Genomic DNA, 19,771 nt, shown 5'->3' on the forward strand with positions numbered 1-19,771 from the left:
CCATTCACATGTGAGGTGTGTGATAAATCATTCGCAAATCCATCAAACCTCCGCACACATTGATGTATTTATACAGGGAAGAAACCACTCGCATGTGAGCTGTGTAACAAATCATTCTCACAGTTATGGAACCTCCGCACATACCAACACACACAGGGGAAAAGCTATTCACAGGTGAGGTATGTAACAGATCATTCACAAATTCATCGAATCTCCGCATACATCAACATATTCACACAGGGGTAAGACCATTTGTGTGTCAGGTGTGTAGCAAAGAACAAAAACAGCCCAGGAAACAGGCCCTTTGGCCCAACGAGCCCGCGCCGCCATTTTAACATTACCAGTCCCCCCCCTCCACCTATGACCCTTATCTATTGTTTATGGCATTCCACATTGAGGGAAACTAAGATATTACCTCCAATCAGCCTAATAGCACATCTTTGGGGTGTGGGAGGAAACCAGAGCACCTGGACAAAACCCACGCAAGCACGGGGAGAATGTGCAAACTCCCACAGACACTGGCCCAAATCCATGTGTCTGCACAGCCAACAGTGATAGTCACTGACCTGTCGTGTTGCCCAGCATCTGGTCCAGTTTAAGCACACACTAACGACATGAAGCACTAGGCTACTCTCGAACATTCAAGAGCAGCCCAAGTACGACCCATCATGTGTGTGCCCCTTGTCGGACAACGCACCAGAGTTTTGTACAGTTGTAACATGACCTCACGGCTCCAAAATTCAATCCCTCGACCAATAAAAGCTAACACACCATACGCCTTCTTAACAACCTTATCAACCTGGGTGCCAACTTTCAGGGAGCTATGCACATGTACCCCGAGATCTCTCTGCTTGTCAACACTACTAAGAGTCCTTCCATTAGCCCTTTATTTTGTACTCCTGTTATTCTTACCAAAGTGAATCACCTCACACTTTTTCATATTAAACTCCATCTGCCACCTCTCGGCCCAGCTCTGCAGCTTATCTATGTCCCTCTGCAAACTGTAACATCCATCCTCACTGTCTACAACTCCTCCAACTTTGGTGTCGTCAGCAAATATACTAATCTATCCTTCCACACTCATCTAGGTCATTTATAAAAATGACAAACAGCAGTGGCCCCAAAACAGATCCCTGAGGTACACCACTTGTAACTGAACTCCAGGTTGAATATTTCCCATCAACCACCACCCTCTGTCTTCTATCAGCTAGCCAATGCCTGATCCAAACTGCTAAATCACCCTCAATCCCATGCATCTGCATTTTCTGCAATAGCCTACCATGGGGAACCTTGTCAAACACTTTGCTAAAATCCATATACACTACGTCAACTGCCTTACCCTTATCCACCTCTTTGGTCACCTTTTCAAAAAACTCGATAAGGTTTGTGAGGCACGACCTACCCTTCACAAAACCATGTTGACTATCCCTAATCAATTTATTTCCCTCTAGATGATTATAAATCCTATCCCTTATAATCCTTTCCAAAACTTTGCCCACAACAGAAGTAAGGCTCACTGGTCTATAATTCCCAGGATGGTCTCTACTCCCCTTCTTGAACAAGGGGACAACATTTGCTATCCTCCAGTCTTCCAGCACTATACCTGAAGCCAATATACCTGTACCTGATCCAACTTGGTCTGGTCTATATGTCCCCATCAACATATGCCAGTCAACACAAATGCCAGTCTTCAGCCATTTTGTTTCACTCCACATGATATCAGGAAATATTCCAGTAATAGTACTGGAGACTTGTGCTCCAGAATTGTGATCCAAACTCCAGTTTTGAGTTGCTGAATTGTTTGAAATCTATCTCATTCAGCACAATGATAGTACCAAACAACAGGATGGAGAGTATCTTCAATGTGAAAACAGGACTTTGTTTCCACAAAGGCTGTGTGGTGGTTACTACCCATTCTGATGTGGACAATGCATTTGCGACAGGGAGATTGCTAAGAATGAGGGCATGTCACTTCTTCCCTCTTTTTGGTTCCCTCACCACCTGCCCTAGTCTATCAGCTATATCCTTCGTGATTCATCCAGTCAGTTAGTGGTGGTACCGTTCCCCCTTTCAGAGCTGGAAATTTACATTAGGGGTGGCACAGCAGAGTGGTTAGGCCTGCTGCCTCATTGTGCCTCAATTCCAGCCTCGGGTCACTGTTTTGTGGAGTTTATACGTTCTCCCCATGTCTAGGTGGGTTTTCTCCAGGTGCTCCAGTTTCCTCCCACAGTCCAAAGACGTTAGGTTGATTGGCCATGCTAAATTGCTCTTAGTGTCGGGGGATTAGCAGGGTTAGTATGATGGGTTACAGGACTAGATTATAATTCCCACCCAGAGTACACTGTGTACCCTCAATATCATCACTGTTTCCTCCAATTGGTGTTCAACATGGAGGAAGCACTGATTAATCAGTGGAGGGTTTGGGTGGGGTGAGGGGGGGTGGTGGTGATGGGGAGTGCCTTCGGTTGCTTGTAACCAGCAGATTTCCTTGCTCATAATTGATTTGATGCCATAAAACTTCATAGGTTCAGAGGCACAGTTGAGGGCTCAGGTAACTCCCACCTGACTGTATCCCACTGCCTATGACCTCCTGTGAGTCTGCTCTGCTGTTGGGACAGGAAATAGTGAGGGTGATGGTAGTGTCTGGGATGTTGTAAGTTGGGTATTATTCAGTGAGTATAGTTGCAGCATGACAAGTCTGTTGGACACCTCTCCCAATATGGCCACAATTTCCTAGATGTTGGTAAGGTCGAGGTTCCTAATTGGAATTGCCATTGTTATTTTCATTGTTGAGGTTGATGTCCAGTGGTCTGCCATGTTTCATTGCTTTGTAACTTTGTCATGGTTTGTTAGGCCACTTCAAGGATATTTAAGAGTCAACCACATTGCTGTGGATGTGAAGTCACGTGGGCTAGACCAGGTAAGTTTGTCATATTTCCTTCCCTCAATGCGAACCGGATGGTTTCACACTACAATCACTAATGGTTTCACGGTCAGCATTATTCATAGAGTTATAGATAAACAGCATGGAAACAGGCCCTTCAGCCCAACTCATTCATGCCGACCAGGTTTCCTAAACTGAACTAGTCCCATTTGCCTGTATTTGGCCCATATCCCTCTAAATCTTTCCTATCCATGTAACTGTCCATGTGTATTTTAAACGTTGTCATTGTACCTGCCCCTACCATTCCATATATGCACCACCTCTGTGTGAAGAACATAAGAACTAGGAGCAGGGGTAGGCTATCTAGCCCCTCAAGCCTGCTCCGCCATTCAATAAGATCATGGCTAGTCCTTTTGTGGACTCAGCTCCACTTACCCGCCCGCTCACCATAACCCTTAATTGCTTTACTGTTCAAAAATTTATCTGTCCTTGCCTTAAAAACGTTCAATGAGGTAGCCTCAACTGCTTTTCTGGGCAAGGAATTTCACAGATTCACAACCCTTTATGTGAAGAAATTCCTCCTCAACTCAATCCTAAATTTGCTTCCCCTTATTTTGAGGCCATATCCCCTAATTCTAGTTTCACCTACCAGTGGAAACAACTTCCCTGCTTCAATCTTATCAATTCCCTTCACAACCTTTTTTGTTTCTATAAGATCTCCCCTCATTCTTCGGAATTCCAATGAGTTATAGCCTCAGTCTACTCAGTCTCTCCTCATAAGCCAACTCTCTCAACTTTGGAGTCAACCTAATGAATCTCCTCTGCACCCCCTCCAGTGCCAGTATATCCTTTCTCAAGTAAGGAGACCACAACTGTACATAATACTCCAGGTGTGGCCTCACCAGCACCTTATACAGCTACAGCATGACGTTGCCATTTTTAAATTCCATCCCTCTAGCAATGAAGGACAAAATTCCATTTGCCTCCTTAATTGCCTGCTATACATGCAAACCAACTCCTTGTGATTCTTGCACAAGGACACCAGGTCCCTCTGCACAGCAGCATACTGCAGTTTTTTACCACTTAAATCATAGTCTATTTTGCTGTAATATTGTGCATCTTTATCTTTTGTAGCAGTCTTTGGTGCGGCATCTTGTCAAATGCCTTCTGGAAATCCAGATACACCATATCCACAGGTTCCCCATTGTCCACTACATATGTAATATTCTCAAAGAATTCCACCAAATTAGTCAAACATGACCTTCCCTTCATGAACCCATGCTGTGTCTTACCAATGGGACAATTTATATCCAGATGTCTTGCTATTTCTTCCTTGATGATAGATTCAAGCATCTTCCCTACTACAGAAGTTAAGCTAACCAGCCAATAGTTACCCGCCTTTTGTCTACCTCCTTTTTAAACAGTGGTGTCACATTTGCTGTTTTCCAATCTGTGGGAACCACCCCAGAGTCCAGTGAATTTTGATAAATTACACTAGTGCATTGCTATTTCTCCTGCCATCTCTTTTAGCACCCTGGGATGCATTCCATCAGGACCAGGGTGCTAGCCCCATTAACTTGCCTACTTTTAGCCCCATTAACTTGCCCAACACTACCCCTTTCCGATAGTTTCTAGGTCCTCACCTGCCACAGCCTTCCTGTCGTCAATTTTTAGCATGTTATTTGTGTTTTCCACTGTGAAGACAAACATAAAATACTTGTTCAATGCCTCAGCAATTTTCTCATTTCCAGTTATTACATCCCCCTTCTCATCCTTTAAAGGATCAATGTTTGCTTTTGCCACTCTTGTTCGTTTTATATATTTGTAGAAACGTTTGCTATCTGTTTTTATGTTCTGAGCTAGTTTAATCTCATAATCCATCTTTCTTTTACAGCTTCTTTCATGGCTTTCTGTTGACCTTTAAAAATTTCCCAATCCTCTAGATTCCCACTAACCTTTGCCACTTTGTATGCATTTTCTTTCAATTTAATACCCTCCATAATTTTCTTAGATATCCATAGCTGTTTATCTCTTTTTCTACAGTCCTTATCACTGGTATATACTTTTGCTGAGCACTGTGAAAGATCGCTTTGAAAGTCCTTCACTGTTCCTCAATTGTCCCACCATAAAGTTTTTGTTCCCAGCCTACCTTAGCCAATGCCTTCCTTATTCCTTTAGAATCTCTTTTGTTTAAGCACAAGACACTGGTATTGGATGTTACCTTCTCACGCCCCATCTGTATTTTAAATTCAACACAGAAGTGTGAAAAGGTTGCCCCCCTTTTAAATCAAGTCCTTTTTAAATCTTTTCCTTCTCACCTTAAACCTATGCCCTCTAGTTTTGGACTCCCCTATCCTGGGGAAAGAACTTTGGCTTTTCACCTTATCTATGCCCTTCATAATTTTATAAACCTCAAAAGGATACTATTCATCCTCCTATGCTCCAGGGGAAAATGTCACAGTCTATTGAGCCGCTCCTTATAATTCAAACCTTCCAGTAATATCCTTGTAAATCTTTTTTGCACCCTTTTAGTTTAACAAATCCTTCATATAGCAAGGCAATCGGAATTGTATGTAGTACTCCAAAGGTGGCCTTACCAATATCTTATACAGTTGTAACATAACGTCCCAATTCCTGTACTCAGTGCTCTGACTGATGAAGGCAAGTGTGCCAAATACCTTCTTCACCTGCCTGTCTACTTGTGCTGCCACTTTCAGGGAAATATGTACTTGCACCCCTCGGTCTCTCTGCTCAACAACACTCCCTAGGGCACTACCATGAACTATGTAAGTCCTGCCCTGGTTTGTCTTCCCAACATGCATTTATGCATTGTATTTATCTGAATTATACTCCACAAGCCATTCCTCCGCCCACTGGCCCAGTTGATCAAGATCCCGTTGTAGTCTGCATGGTGGCACAATGGTTAGCACTGCTGCGTCGCAGTGCCAGGGACCCGGGTTCGATTCCCAGCTTGGGTCACTGTCTGCGTGGAGCTTGCATGTTCTCCCTGTGTCTGCGTGAGTTTCCTCTGGGTGCTCTGGTTTCCTCCCACAGTCCAAAGATGTGCAGGTTAGGTGCATTGGCCGTGCTAAATTCTCTCTGTGTGTCCAAACAGGTGCTGGAGTGTGGCAACTAGGGGATTTTCACAGTAACTTCATTGCAGTGTGAACGTAAGCCTACCTGTGATGAATAAATAAACTTTAAACTTTAACCTTCTTCACTATCCACTACACCACCAATTTTGGTGTCATCTGCAAACTTATTAACCATGCCTCCTATATTCTCATCCAAATCATTTACATAAGTGATAAACAACAGTGAACCCAGCACCGATCAATGCAGTACATGCTGGTCACAGACCTCCAGTCTGAAAAACACCCCTTTACTGCCACCCTCTGTCTCCTACCGGCAATCATGATGTAGAGATGCCGGCGTTGGACTGGGGTAAACACAGTAAGAAGTCTCACAACACCAGGTTAGAGTCCAACCAATTTATTTGATAGTAATCTTACAAGCTTTCGGAAACGGTGTTCCGTCGTCAGGTGTGTGGAAGGTTCTGATCAAAGAAGGGCACAGTTTACAGAATACTGATTTGAATGCAAGTCTTTACAGCTAACCTGCTATTCAAGTCTCACAATGTGAGTGGCGATAGCATTAACATAGGTTAAAGAGGTGTGTATTGACTCCAGACAGGACAGTAAGTGAGATTTTACAAGCCCAGGCAAGTCATGGAGGTTACAGATAGTGTGACATGAACCCAAGATCCTGGTTGAGGTCGTACTCATGTGTGCGGAACTTGGCTATCAGTCTCTGCGCTGTCGTGTGTTGTGAAGGCCACCTTGGAGAATACTTACCCGAAGATCAGAGACCGAATGCCCATGACTGCTGAAGTGTTTGCCAACAGGAAGGGAACAGTCTTGCCTGGTGACTGTCCTGCGATGTTCATTCATCCCTGTCATTCTTTTAAACTCCTGTGAATAGAGGCAGAATCCACACCATCTCTCCTCATACAATCTGCCATCCCTGGAAACTAGTGGAACTTTGCTCCACTCCTTTTTTTAGCTAAGGAGACCACATTTGCACATAATATTCCAGGTGTGGTCTCACCAAAGCAAGTAAATTCTCTTTCACTGAAGGCCAATAGCCTTCCCAATAGCTCATTCCACATGAATGCTTGCTTTCAGTAACTAGTGTGCAAGGACACCGAGATCCCTTTGTAAATCAAAATTTCCCAAAGAGACCTGGGTCATCACAGTTTAATGGTTTCTCCCCTGTGCAAATATGTTTAAGCCTGCTGGAGGGAGATGAATATGTAAAGGCTTTGTCACACATCTCCTACTTGAATGATATATTTCCTATGTGAATACGTTCACGTATACTGAAGGGAGATACGTGTAAGAAAGAATTGTCGCTGACCTCTCACTTGAATGGTTTCTTGCCTGTATGGACACGGCTGTGATTCACCAGATTTGATGATTTTGCAAAGCACTTGTTACACACCTTACACCGGAATGGTTTCTCCTTGGTGTGGATGTGTTGGTGATTGAGAAGAGTCCATGAGTCTGTGAATGCTTTGCCACACAACTCACACTTGAAAGGTTTCTCCTCACTGTGGATGCGTTGATGTCTTCGGAAGGGAGATGAATAAGAAAATGATTTGTCACAAACCTCGCACGTGAATGGTTTCTCTCCTGTGTGAATACGCCGGTGATTCACCAGGCCTGATGATTGTGTAAAACTTCTATTACACACCTCACATTGAAATGGCTTCTCCCCAGAGTGAATGCGTCGATGATTCACAAGCGTTGATGATTGGGTGAAGGATCGGTCACACAGCTCACACTTGAAAGGTTTCTCTCCAGTGTGAATGCGCTGATGTTTCACCAGGCCCAATAACTGTGTAAAACTCTCTTTACAAATCTCACACTTAAACAGCTTCTCCCCTGTGTGAATCCGTCGGTGTTTAACAAGGGTGGATGACTGGGTAAAAGCTCGGTCACACACCTCACACTTGAACGGCTTCTCACCCGTGTGAATCATGTGGTGTCTCAGGAGATCAGAGGATTGGGTGAAAGCTTTCTCACAAACCTCACATCTGAATGGTTTCTTCCCTGTGTGAATTCTCTGGTGCATGAGGAAGGTCTTCAACCTTATGAAGGGTCTGCTAGAGGTCTCACCATTGAATGGTTTCTCTTCCATGTGGCTCCCGTGTCAACAGTTGTACATCACCTTATAGGTGAGCAGACCTATTCAATCAGTGGCTTCCGCTTCACACGCTACATACACGACTGGCCTCTTACTTTTAGGAATGAGTCAGTGGTTTATGAGGTTCAATGAATGAATAACGCTCTCAACAAACATGGAGCCTATTCATATTTCTACCCAGTCTCAGCCTGACTGATTGCCCACAGCCAAACCTTCAGTTGGTTCTGATGGAAGGTTCCATACCACTGATTAGTTTCAAATCCAATGATATGTCAAAGCTCCCATCACCTTCCCAATTTCCAGATAATGATTTCACTGCCCAACTTTCTCTCTGTTGAGCAACGCTGCAAAGTGACAGGATGTTTTCCCACAGTTGTGCAGGTGTTCCTTGATTGATGGTCAGGATGTATCTCTGGTGTTTATCCTCTCTGTATTCTCTAGTGTAGTACATTGCAATCCTTCTGTAAAACAGGAAAAGAAAACATGATTTCCTCCAACTGCCTTCCCTCCTTTACTGAAGGGGCTGACATGTCAAGAGACTGTTATCCCCCTGTGTGGATCCTCACTTGACTGTCACACACTCCATTGCCAGCAGGAACACTGGATAGTGACCAGAAGCAGACAACATGGTTACTTTATTTCTTCCACCCAGACCCCCATCTTCCCAGGCACCATGAGGGGAATGGAAAAGATAGCCAGATGGTAAAATTGGCTATTAGTTTGTGCTGGTGAAGACCAATTTTACCCTAAGAGTATGTCTTTAATATAAAAACATTCAGGAGAAATGTTAATTCAAAAGAGATTTGAAATTTCTCCTTTTTTTTCCCCAAATTATTTGAAGAAAACATACTGGACAGAAAGTGCTGGAAGGTAAGGAAAATATTGCTTCAGTGTAACTGATTGAAGGGTTCTGGTTTACCCTGGGAAATTAGATACACTGCACTCACTCAGACTGCACATCACAAATTCAGCTATCAGACACAACACAGGCAAAAGTATCAAATCCAAGCCCAGGCTTTTGCAAAAGGCCAAGGCCTTCAGGTAAATTCTTTAAAGAAGGCATTAAAAGACATTTCACTGCCCCTCCCAGATGATTGGGCCTCACCTTCTCATATTCAGCAATGACCCATCAACAAAACTCAGCCTGTAAATCAGAAGGGAAATGCTTCCAATAAACACACTCAATATCCAACACACAGCTCCAATCAAACAGCTCAGCGCCCTGATTGACGGCTCTCACAGCCAATCAGAGAAAGAACCGTAACCCCGGTCACAACCACCACATCTATCACTACTCAGCACATTAGAGGGGGCGGGGTCTCATTGGCTCCGTGCTCCGCCCAGTTCTGCGCAGCCGCTTTCCAGCCTCTCACCCTGTTGGAACTACATTAACCATACGCCATGTGTCCTTTGGGCCTGCGCAGTGAGGAGCGGCAGTATAGCATCGGGGGGGGCAGTCCGCGGTGCCTGATGGGAGTTGTAGTTCTGCCGCACGTAGCGGCGGTTGGCTCCCAGCGTTCGGGAGTTGGAATGTGAGGAAGCGCGAGCCCCGAGCGGCTGAACCGAATTGAAAAGCAGAGACTGACCCTTGGTCGGAACCAGAGCGATGGCGGTGGGAAGATTCACCATTGCAGGAGATTCTCTGTGTACAACTGAAGAGGGTAAAGTCACACAAGTCCTACTGAGTGGACGACAGTATAGTGTGGTTGGCCATGTCAAAGGCTACAGAGATTGCTTCTCTCTCCAGAAATGTTTCCTGACCCGAGTGCAGACAGTGAACAAGGTGCAGATGGATATCGATGTCCAACTAGTAAAGACACAATCAACAATAGATAAGGAGTAAGTTCACGTAGAAAGCTGATGGGCCGAATGTTCTATTTCTGTGCTTCAAAAACTAGAATCAAAACGAAAAATGCTGGAATGCTCAGATCAAGAATTGCCTCGCTCGCTGCTGCAGCAACATATCCTTCAACACATATTCCCCCATCCCACCCCACCCCCACCAGTGGACTGTCCTGGGAGAGGTGAATGGATTCAGTGAAGGTTTAGCCTCTGCAATTGGAGCCATGGGAATATCGATACAGTAAGAAGTTTCACAACACCAGGTTAAAGTCCAACACGTTTATTTGATAGCACAAGCCACTAGCTTTCCGAACGCTGCCCCTTCATCAGGTGAGTGGGATTTCAGTTCACAAACAGGGCATATAAAGACACAAACTCAATTTAAAAATAATGGTTGGAATGCAAGTCTTTACAGATAATCAAGTCTTAAAGGTACAGATGATGAGTGGAGAGAGGGTTAAGCACTGGTTAGAGATGTGTATTATCTCCCGCCAGGACAGTTAGAGAGATTTTGCAAACCCAGGCAAGTTGTGGGGGTTACAGATAGTGTGACATGATCCCAAGATCCCTGTTGAGGCCGTCCTCGTGTGTGCAGAACTTGACTATTAGTCTCTGCTCAGTGACTCCGCGCTGTCATGTGTCGTGAAGGCTGCCTTGGAGAACATTTACCTGAAGATCAGAGGCTGAATGCCCGTGACCGCTGAAGTGTCCCCAACAGGAAGAGAACACTCCTGCCTGGTGATTGTTGGGCGGTGTTCATTTATCTGTTATTGTAGCGTCTTAATGATCTCCCCAATGTACCATGCCTCGGGACATCCTTTCCTGCAGTGTATCAGGTAGACAATGTTGGCTGAGTTGCAAGAGTATTAACCATGTACCTGGTGGATGGTGTTCTCACGTGAGTTGATGGCATCCGTGTCGATGATCTGGTATGTCTTTCAGAGGTTGCTGTGGCAGGGTTGTGTGATGTCGTGGTCACTGTTCTCCTGAAGGCTGGGTAGTTTGAGGCAGAAGAACAATCCTATCACAGCAACCTCTGCAAGACGTGTCAAATCATCGACACGGATGCCATCATCTCACCTGAGAACACCATCTATCAGGTACACGGTACATACACTTGGCCAACGTTGTCTACCTGATAAGCTGCAGGAAAGGATGTCCCGAGGCATGGTACATTGGGGAGACCATGCAGACGCTACGACAATGGATGAATGAAACCACTTGACAATCACCAGGCAAGAGTGTTCTCTTCCTGTTGGGGGACACTTCAGCAGCCACGGGTATTCTGATCTTGAGGTAAGCGTTCCCCAAGGCAGCCTTCACAACACACAACAATGCAGAATCGCTGAGCAGAGACTGATAGCCAAGTTCCGTACAAATAAACAAAGAATAAAAACAGCCTGGGAAACAGGCCCTTCGGCCCAACGAGCCCACGCCGCCATTTTAACATTACCAGTCCCCCCTCCACCCATGACCCTTATCTATGCTTATGGCATTCCACATTGAGGGAAAACTAATTTAGGGACAATTTATTACTTCCAATCAGCCTAAGAGCACTCCAGCTCTTATACTCTATACCCCTTCTTATAAAGGCTAACATACCATAAGCTTTCTTCACAACCTTCTCCACTTGTACTGCCACCTTCAAAGACTTGTGCACTTGCACCCCCAGGTCCCGCTGTGTTTCTGTACTCCTTATAGGCTTATCCTTTATCATATAACTCCCCCCTACATTATCCCGGCCAAAATGCATCACCTCACATTTATCTGGATTAAACTCCGGACTAACCTGCCACATAAGGACGGCCTCAACCCGGAGCTTGGGTTCATGTCACACTGTGACCCACACGACTTACCTGGGCTTGCAAAATCTCACTAACTGTCCTGACTGGAGACAATACACAGCTCTTTAACCTGTACTTCACCCTCTCTCCACTCACACTGTCTGTCACACTGACTTAATGACCTGTAAAGACTTGCATTCCCACCATTATTTTGTAGATTAATTTTGTGTCTTTATATGCCTTGTTTCTGAACTGAAATCCCACTCACTTGATGAAGGGGCAGCACTCCCTTGGGGCTTGTGCTACCAAATAAACTGCTGGACTTTAACCTGGTGTTGTGACACTGCTTACTGTATTTACCCCAGTGCAACGCCGTCATCTTCACATCATGAATATCGACATAGACACCTTGACTACAATCTGAACCTTCACAGGATTTGACCCTAGACAGGGCAGGTGCCAGACATGAACACGTGGTGCGCACGACCACAACAAGCCCATCTCACACCAAACTCTGGGTCCTTGTCTTATTTCCCTCTCTGCTGTGTCTATCTCACTGTTTCTCTCTCTCTTGCTTCCTCCAACCTGTCCGTTTCCTACTGTGCATATGCTGATACCACAGCATCACTGCCTGTGGAGCATTCTGTTCTGATTTGTTGTCAAACATATCCCACACTAATGTTGTCAGTTTAATAACTTCCAAGAATGAATAATGCTATTCCCATACTAGAAATCTCTGTCAACTGTCTGCCAATGAAGGAGCAGTTTTTTTTTAGGCATGGCACGTTGTAACATCCACAATCGTTCAAGAATGAATACTCAGTAAGTGATAGATCACGATCCCTATGAATTACATCCCATAACATTCTCCCTAATGTTCAGGCAGTCTGACTATCCTGTGGGGAATCAGGTGTGGAAATGCCCTTATGCTCTGTGAGAAGATCCAGCTGAGAGACCTGTTTATTCGGTCCTTAGTGCTGAGCTGTTTGTTTGGAGCAAACCCTGGCCTGGAAGTTGGGATATTCATTCCAGGTGGTGGAATACCCTGGGAGTCAGGCTGGGTGACCCTGGAATGAGTGAGGTGGGGAGCTGGGTGGAAAGCACGTGTCAGAGAACTGGCATTGATTTGAAGTTTAAAAAACTTAAGTTAGCTATCGCCCCTCACACATCCCAACCATGCTAAACAATGCCCCAGCCAATCCCATGGCCCCTCATACCCTCCAACATCCTGTGAATTTCAGGAAGTAGCATACTGGCATTGTCAAGCAACTATTTATCCAGAGACACAGGGTAAGGCTGTGAGACCTGGTTTCAAATCCCGCCATGGCAGATGGTGAAATTTGAATTCAATGGAAATCCGGAATTAAAAATCTAATGATGACCATGAAACCATTGTCAATTGTCATAAAAACCCATCTGATTCATTAGTATCATTCAGGGAAATAAACTAATTGGGGGGGGGAGGGTGCGAGGGTAGGTGACGTTACGAGGTCTAAAGTTAAGGATAGGGTACAGGTAAGGGAAGAGGCCGAGGATGTCCCAATAATAGAGGGAGTAGGGGGTGTGAGTATGGTTGGTGGCGTTACGGCAAATAGGGTCCAGGTAAAGGCTGGGATGAAGGTGCTTTATCTGAATGCATGAAGCATTCGGAATATAGTGGATGAGCTGGAGGCGCAGATCAGCACAAATGGATATGATCTGGTGGCCATTACAGAGACGTGGCTGCAAGGTGACAGGGACTGGGAGCTGAATGTCCAAGGGTATCAAGTGTTTAGGAAGGATAGGCAGGAGGAAAGAGGGGGTGGCGTAGCTCTGCTGATTAAGGATAGCATTAAGGTGGTAGCAAGGGATGATATTGGAGCCAAAGAGCAGAAAGTGGAATCGTTGTGGGTGGAGATTAGGAACAGCAAAGGGAGGAAGACGCTGGTGGGTGTCGTCTATAGGCCCCCGAATAATGATCTGGAGGTGGGGCGGGCTGTTAACGCGCAAATAAATGCAGCGTGTAGGAATGGGACGGCCGTAGTTATGGGGGATTTCAATCTGCATATTGATTGGTCGACCCATGTTGGACGCGGTGGGCTCGAGGAGGAGTTCTTGGAATGCTGCCAGGATAATTTCCTTGAACAGTGTGTGTTGGAGCCGACGAGGGAGCGAGCTATCTTGGATCTGGTGCTATGTAATGAGGCGGGTAGAATTAGGGACCTTGCGGTGAGGATCCTCTTGGAGAGAGTGATCATTGTATGGTGGAGTTTCTGTTGCAGATGGAGGAGGAGAAAGTGGGTTCCCGGACACGCGTCCTTTGTTTGAATAGAGGGGAGTACGGTAGGATGAGAGAAGAATTGGCGAATGTTGACTGGGGGAGCGCGTTGGAGGGAGGGTCTGCTGAGGAGCAGTGGTGGATCTTCAAGGAGATCTTTCTTGGTGCTCAGCAGAAATTTATTCCGATGGTCAAAAAGGACCGTAGGAGGAGAGGTAATAAGCCGTGGATAACGAAGGAGGTGAAGGAAAGTGTTAAATTAAAAGCGGAGGAATTTAGAGTAGTGGGCGAGGATTGGGAGAGGTTTAAATGTCAACAAAGATTGACAAAGAAGTTGATAAAGGAGGGTAGGAGAAACTATGAAGCTGGGCTAGCACTTAATATAAAAAAGGATAGCAAGAGTTTTTATAAATATATAAAAAGGAAGAGGCTGGCTAGGGTGAACGTTGGTCGTTTAGAGGATAAAAAAGGGGACCTAGTGGTAGGGGATGGGGATATGGCTAAGGTATTGAATAACTTTTTTGTTTCTGTCTTCACGGAGGAGGATGTGAATAATTTGCCGGGTGTTAGCGATGGAAAGGTGGTAGGACTGGAGGGTCTTAATGACATTACTGTTACTAGAGAGGCGGTGCTCGACAGACTGGAGGGGGCTGATTGTGGACAAGTCCCCAGGACCAGATGGAATGCATCCGAGGGTTTTGAAAGAAATGGCGGCGGTTATAGTGGATGCCTTGGTGGTTATTTTCCAGACGTCGCTGGATTCCGGGAAGTGCCGGAAGATTGGAAAACGGCTAATGTTACGCCGTTGTTTAAAAAGGGTGCCAGGCAAAAGGCGGGGAATTATAGGCCGGTTAGTTTAACGTCTGTTGTAGGTAAAATGTTAGAATCCGTCATTAAGGAGGAAATTGCGAGGCATCTTGAAGGGAATTGCTTGATAGAGCAGACGCAGCACGGTTTCATTAAAGGGAAGTCGTGTCTGACAAATTTACTGGAGTTCTATGAGGATGTGTCTAGGGCGGTGGATAGAGGAGAGCCGGTGGATGTGGTCTTTCTCGATTTTCAGAAGGCGTTTGACGAAGTACCTCATAAGAGGTTATTGCAGAAGGTAAGGGGACATGGAGTTGGGGGTAGGGTGTTAGCGTGGATAGAGGATTGGTTGTCAAATAGGAGGCAGAGAGTGGGGGTCAACGGGTGCTATTCGGATTGGCGGATGGTGACTAGTGGAGTGCCCCAGGGGTCGGTGCTGGGGCCTCAGCTTTTTACCATTTATATAGATGATCTGGAGGAGGGAACCGAGTGTAGGGTGTCGAAATTTGCTGATGACACCAAGATTGGGGGAACGGCAAATTGTGCGGAGGGTGTGGAGAGTCTGCAGAAGGATCTAGATAGGCTGGGCGAATGGGCCAGGAAATGGCAAATGGAATTTAATGTTGGCAAGTGTGAGGTGGTCCACTTTGGTAGGAAGAATGGTAGGAAGGACTATTACTTACGTGGCGAAAAACTGCAGCAGGCGACGGTGCAGAGGGACCTCGGGGTCCTTGTGCATGAGTCGCAAAAACCCAGCTTGCAGGTGCAGCAGGTGGTCAGGAAGGCTAATGGGATGCTGGCCTTCATAGCGAGGGGGATTGAATATAAAAGTAGGGAGGTCTTGCTGCAGCTGTATAGGGCATTGGTGAGGCCGCAGCTGGAGTACTGTGTGCAGTTTTGGGCGCCGCACCTGCGCAAAGATATTTTGGCCTTGGAGGGAGTGCAGAGGAGGTTTACTAGGCTGATACCAGAGTTGAGGGGGTTGAGCTATGAGGAGAGACTGAATAAACTAGGCTTGTACTCGTTAGAGTTTAGAAGAATGAGGGGAGATCTCATTGAGACGTATAAGATGATGAATGGGATGGATAGGATAGAGGTGGAAAGACTCTTCCCGCTCAAAAAAGACAGTAGGACTAGGGGGTACAGCCTCAAGATAAAGGGGGGGCGTTTTAGAATGGAGTTGAGGAGGAACTTCTTCACTCAAAGGGTGGTGAATCTCTGGCATTCTCTGCCCGTTGAAGTGGTGGAGGCTGCCTTGCTAAATATTTTTAAGACGCGGGTTGATGGGTTTTTGATAAGCGAGGGGATTAAGGGTTATGGGGAGAGGGCGGGAAAGTGGAACTGAGCCACGACAGATCAGCCATGATCTTATTGAACGGCGGGGCAGGCTCGAAGGGCCAGATGGCCTACTCCTGCTCCTATTTCTTATGTTTTTATGTTCTTATGGAAATAAACCTGTCACCCTTACCTGGTCTGACCTAAATGTGATTCTTGCTCCACAACAATGTCGTTGACTCGTCACTGTGCTTAGGTATGGGCAATAAATGCTGGCCCAGCTTGTGATGCCGACATCCCATGAGCAAACATTTAAAAATTTCATGACCCCCCCCCCCATACTCTCCATGCTAACCTCTGCCACGTGCCCACCCAGTCCAGATAGCCCTTTATGGTCCCTATACCAATTAGTTGCAACTCAAACCAACCCTACCCACCACCTATTGCCCTTAAATCAATGCCAACTCTCTCATTGGCCACAACGGGTAGACTTCAGGATCCATTCTGAGGTTTTATAAAAATAAATTCCAAATGTCTGTTGGAGCCTTTATTTTTTTCGAACATTTATTCATTAAAAAAATTTACTTCATGTAATCGTCTTCAATTATGCTATCTATTCAATTGCATAATCCCCTATAAAAACAAAGAATGAAATCCATAATTCCACTTCTTAGTGTCCATAACCACTTGGAGCTGTAAATTAAACTGAAATTATCACCTGTGATAATGGATGGTTGTGAAATCTGACATGCAGAACGAACCCAGTCAGTGCCTGAGGCAGATGTCAAGACAGGGTGAAAGGCAGTCATTTTAACATTCCAAACAGTTTCTTGCAAGAATTTAAGGCAGGAATTTTAAATGTCTTTTGACTGTGACAGATCCCTTAACATTTCATCTTGGCACTTCTGGCAACCGTTGCTGAGTTTCAAGGATCTCTCAGTTCAAGTTTATGCACTTTCCTCACACATTCATTTTTAGTAATCTCAAAGGACATCTTACTTTTCCCAATGGGCATCTTGTCTGCCACAAAGGTGTCTGAGGACCATAACCAGAGACCTTTCCTTTCCATGAGGGAACCCTATCTATCCAAACAAATCCATGGTGTTCAGACCAGCTCCTAATGAGTTATATCTACACGTTGGATTTCAGACTTTCACACTAAAACCACATGTTACAATGTGATTTTATCACGTCAACAACGATGTTAAAATTGGACAGGAAGATCCCAGAATGGAACCCTGGCTCAAAAGACTGTAACTTTTACTTTTTAAAAATCAAATGTGGAGGAACAGAGTCACAGGACTGCTGATTAGATTTAACAACCAGATTTTTCTTTGTTACACATGAAAAATGGATAATAATATAAGACTCCTCCTTTAGCTTAGCAATCACACACAGGTTTTAAGATTAATACAGTTGACAAAGTACATTTGAAGTTAAGGTCTCATCAACAAAAAGTTACTGGCTGTGGGTTTCTCCTCAGAATCCCCCCAGATGACCGTCATTTGAGAGTTTCCAAACTCTGCTCCTAAAATAAGCTTTAAAATCTTCTCTTGTTACATTCACTTGGGTTTGCATTTTGAATCCAGCCCAGCTTTTACAAATTACACTTTTCCACAAGGCTTCCACTCCACTATTAACACTGGCCAGAACTTTCTAGCTGTTCAAGCCTCGCTGTTGCTGCACAGTATTACTGGGTAGCTCAGCTAAATCTCCACTCACTGTGGAGGGCCCAAAACCCACTGGTGTGAACAGCGGGCAAATTCCAGCCTGTGAATCCACTCCAAGATTTTGTACCAACCACTTCAGCATTTCTTTGCCTCGATTGTCTTCCACTATTACACGAATTCCAATATTCAACCAATTTTTTTTCCCAATTATTTTAAAAATTGTTTCCCAGATGATAGACATTCCAAAATTTACGATTGCTTTAGAAACACTTATGTAGCAGTCTCCCCAACTGATTCCTTCTCAGTTTTGTGACTTAAGTGAACAGTACCCTCTTCTGTTCCCCATTCCTCTTCATACCTTTAACTTCAGACTAGTGGAAACAATTAAGTTCTCTAGTTTCCATAACTAGCTGCTTTTTAGTTTTCTGGCACTTAACCATGTCTTAACCATTACTTCATTGTATGGCTTTTCTTATAGAAAAGCTAAGAGAGATGTTCTTTCCCTGGCTTTTAGCAAAAACTAAAGAACAAAGGAAGCCTTCCCTCTCTCTCTCTCTCTGCAAAGGCCTCTATTTGCTTAGCAACCATATTTATTCTTCATGCTGTAGCTCTCTAAACATAACAGAATTCTATCTGGAACTGAAACCAACTCACACACATACAAATACCTTTGTCCAGTGTGAATTCTAACTATTCCCTTTTCCTTTCCAAGCACAGAAAAATTAAACTAAATCCAGCTAAAGCTTGATCTTATTTTTAATGTTTACCTACACAAATATAAATTCCTTAAAGAGGCTGAATAAACTAGGCTTGTACTCGTTAGAGTTTAGAAGAATGAGGGGAGATCTCATTGAGACATATAAGATGATGAATGGGATGGACAGGATAGAGGTGGAGAGGCTCTTCCGACTCAAAGAACAGTAGGACTAGAGGGCCTCAAGATAAAGGGGGGGGGGGCAGTTTGGAACGGAGTTGAGGAGGAACTTCTTCACTCAAAGGGTGGTGAATCTCTGGAATTCTCTGCCTGTTGAAGTAGTGGAGGCTGCCTCGCTAAATATATTTAAGACGCGGGTAGACAGGTTTTTGATAGGCAAGGGGATTAAGGGTTATGGGGAGAGGGCGGGAAAGTGGAACTGAGCCACGACAGATCAGCCATGATCTTATTGAATGGCGGGGCAGGCTCGAAGGGCTAGATGGCCTACTCCTGCTCCTATTTCTTATGTTCTTATGAAAACTATCCCTGTTATATAAATGAGTGGAGGCAGCTGCCACTGTGAAATGTGCAAATCTCAACTCGATCCACTCTTGACCCCAGGAAAATGGAAGATGCAGTGAACAGAGGGTGGCACTTCTGGATTTAAACATTTTCTGCTTTTTTCGTCATGATGGAGAGGCTCTCTATCGTGGCAAAAATCCAGACCAAAAAGAAAAAAATCCCTCATTATAAAACAGGAGGGAAGAGAATGAGGTAGAGGTGACAGTGTTGGAGGGAAGGATCCTAATTCCTTCTGCATCTCCTCTATCCTTGTGATGTGACTTCTGTGTCAGAGGCGTGTTCAGTAGTAATGTCTATGTACTGGGCTGCTGCTAGCCAGAAGGTGCAGGCGCTACAACCTGAGACAGAATATGCCTCATCTCAAAGTTTCATTGCTTCTTTGCAGAAGCTGACAAAAACCTCATTCTGCTGAAGAAACTCAATGTTTCTTGGTAGAATGCTGCTGAAGAATTACATTGTTTCTGTGTAGATGTTGAAGAATTTCCTTGTTTCTTTGTAGATGTTGCTGAAGAATTTCCTTATTTCTTTGCAGTTTCTGGTTAACATCCGTTTTAAATTCAGTCAAAGTTTGTTGAAGTTAAAATTGGCCTGATAACTCTCTGTACTTTGAATCTGTTCCTGATCAAAGCATGCAGGATCATCTTCATTTTCTTCACCAGCAGCATGAGCCTGATGTTGTCTGTGTGTCATGGAGACGGCGGAGCTTCTGCTCCTAAAGACGCAGGTTGCTCACCTCCGGTAAGTTCTAAGCACCCTCTCTCCATTACAGCA

General features: G+C 44.9%; 2 protein-coding genes across 4 annotated transcripts in view; both read right to left on the bottom strand.

Moving 5' to 3' along the window:
* The window catches only part of LOC145348036 (uncharacterized), a 51,846-nt gene that overhangs the window by 13,799 nt on the left and 18,276 nt on the right, over window positions 1-19,771 (bottom strand). The gene's annotated exons all lie outside the window — the stretch shown is intronic.
* Window positions 6,203-9,696, bottom strand: LOC145348065 (uncharacterized). Of its 3 annotated transcripts, none has more exons than XM_080196205.1 (2): window positions 9,676-9,696; window positions 6,203-8,550 (listed from the first exon to the last, which is right to left on the bottom strand). In XM_080196205.1, exon 2 carries the CDS (start codon window positions 8,081-8,083, stop codon window positions 7,304-7,306), a length of 780 nt encoding a protein of 259 aa, XP_080052331.1. In that variant the 5' UTR covers window positions 8,084-8,550; window positions 9,676-9,696; the 3' UTR covers window positions 6,203-7,303. The 3 variants fall into 3 exon arrangements, with proteins under 3 accessions (XP_080052331.1, XP_080052330.1, XP_080052329.1); XM_080196204.1 differs by lacking the exon at window positions 9,676-9,696 and adding an exon at window positions 9,195-9,279 and having other exon boundaries at window positions 6,203-8,547; XM_080196203.1 differs by lacking the exon at window positions 9,676-9,696 and adding an exon at window positions 9,195-9,279.

The sequence above is a fragment of the Carcharhinus amblyrhynchos genome, chromosome 9 (genome assembly GCF_965287045.1).
Source record: "Carcharhinus amblyrhynchos chromosome 9, sCarAmb.v2.hapA, whole genome shotgun sequence".
Lineage (NCBI taxonomy): Eukaryota > Metazoa > Chordata > Chondrichthyes > Carcharhiniformes > Carcharhinidae > Carcharhinus > Carcharhinus amblyrhynchos.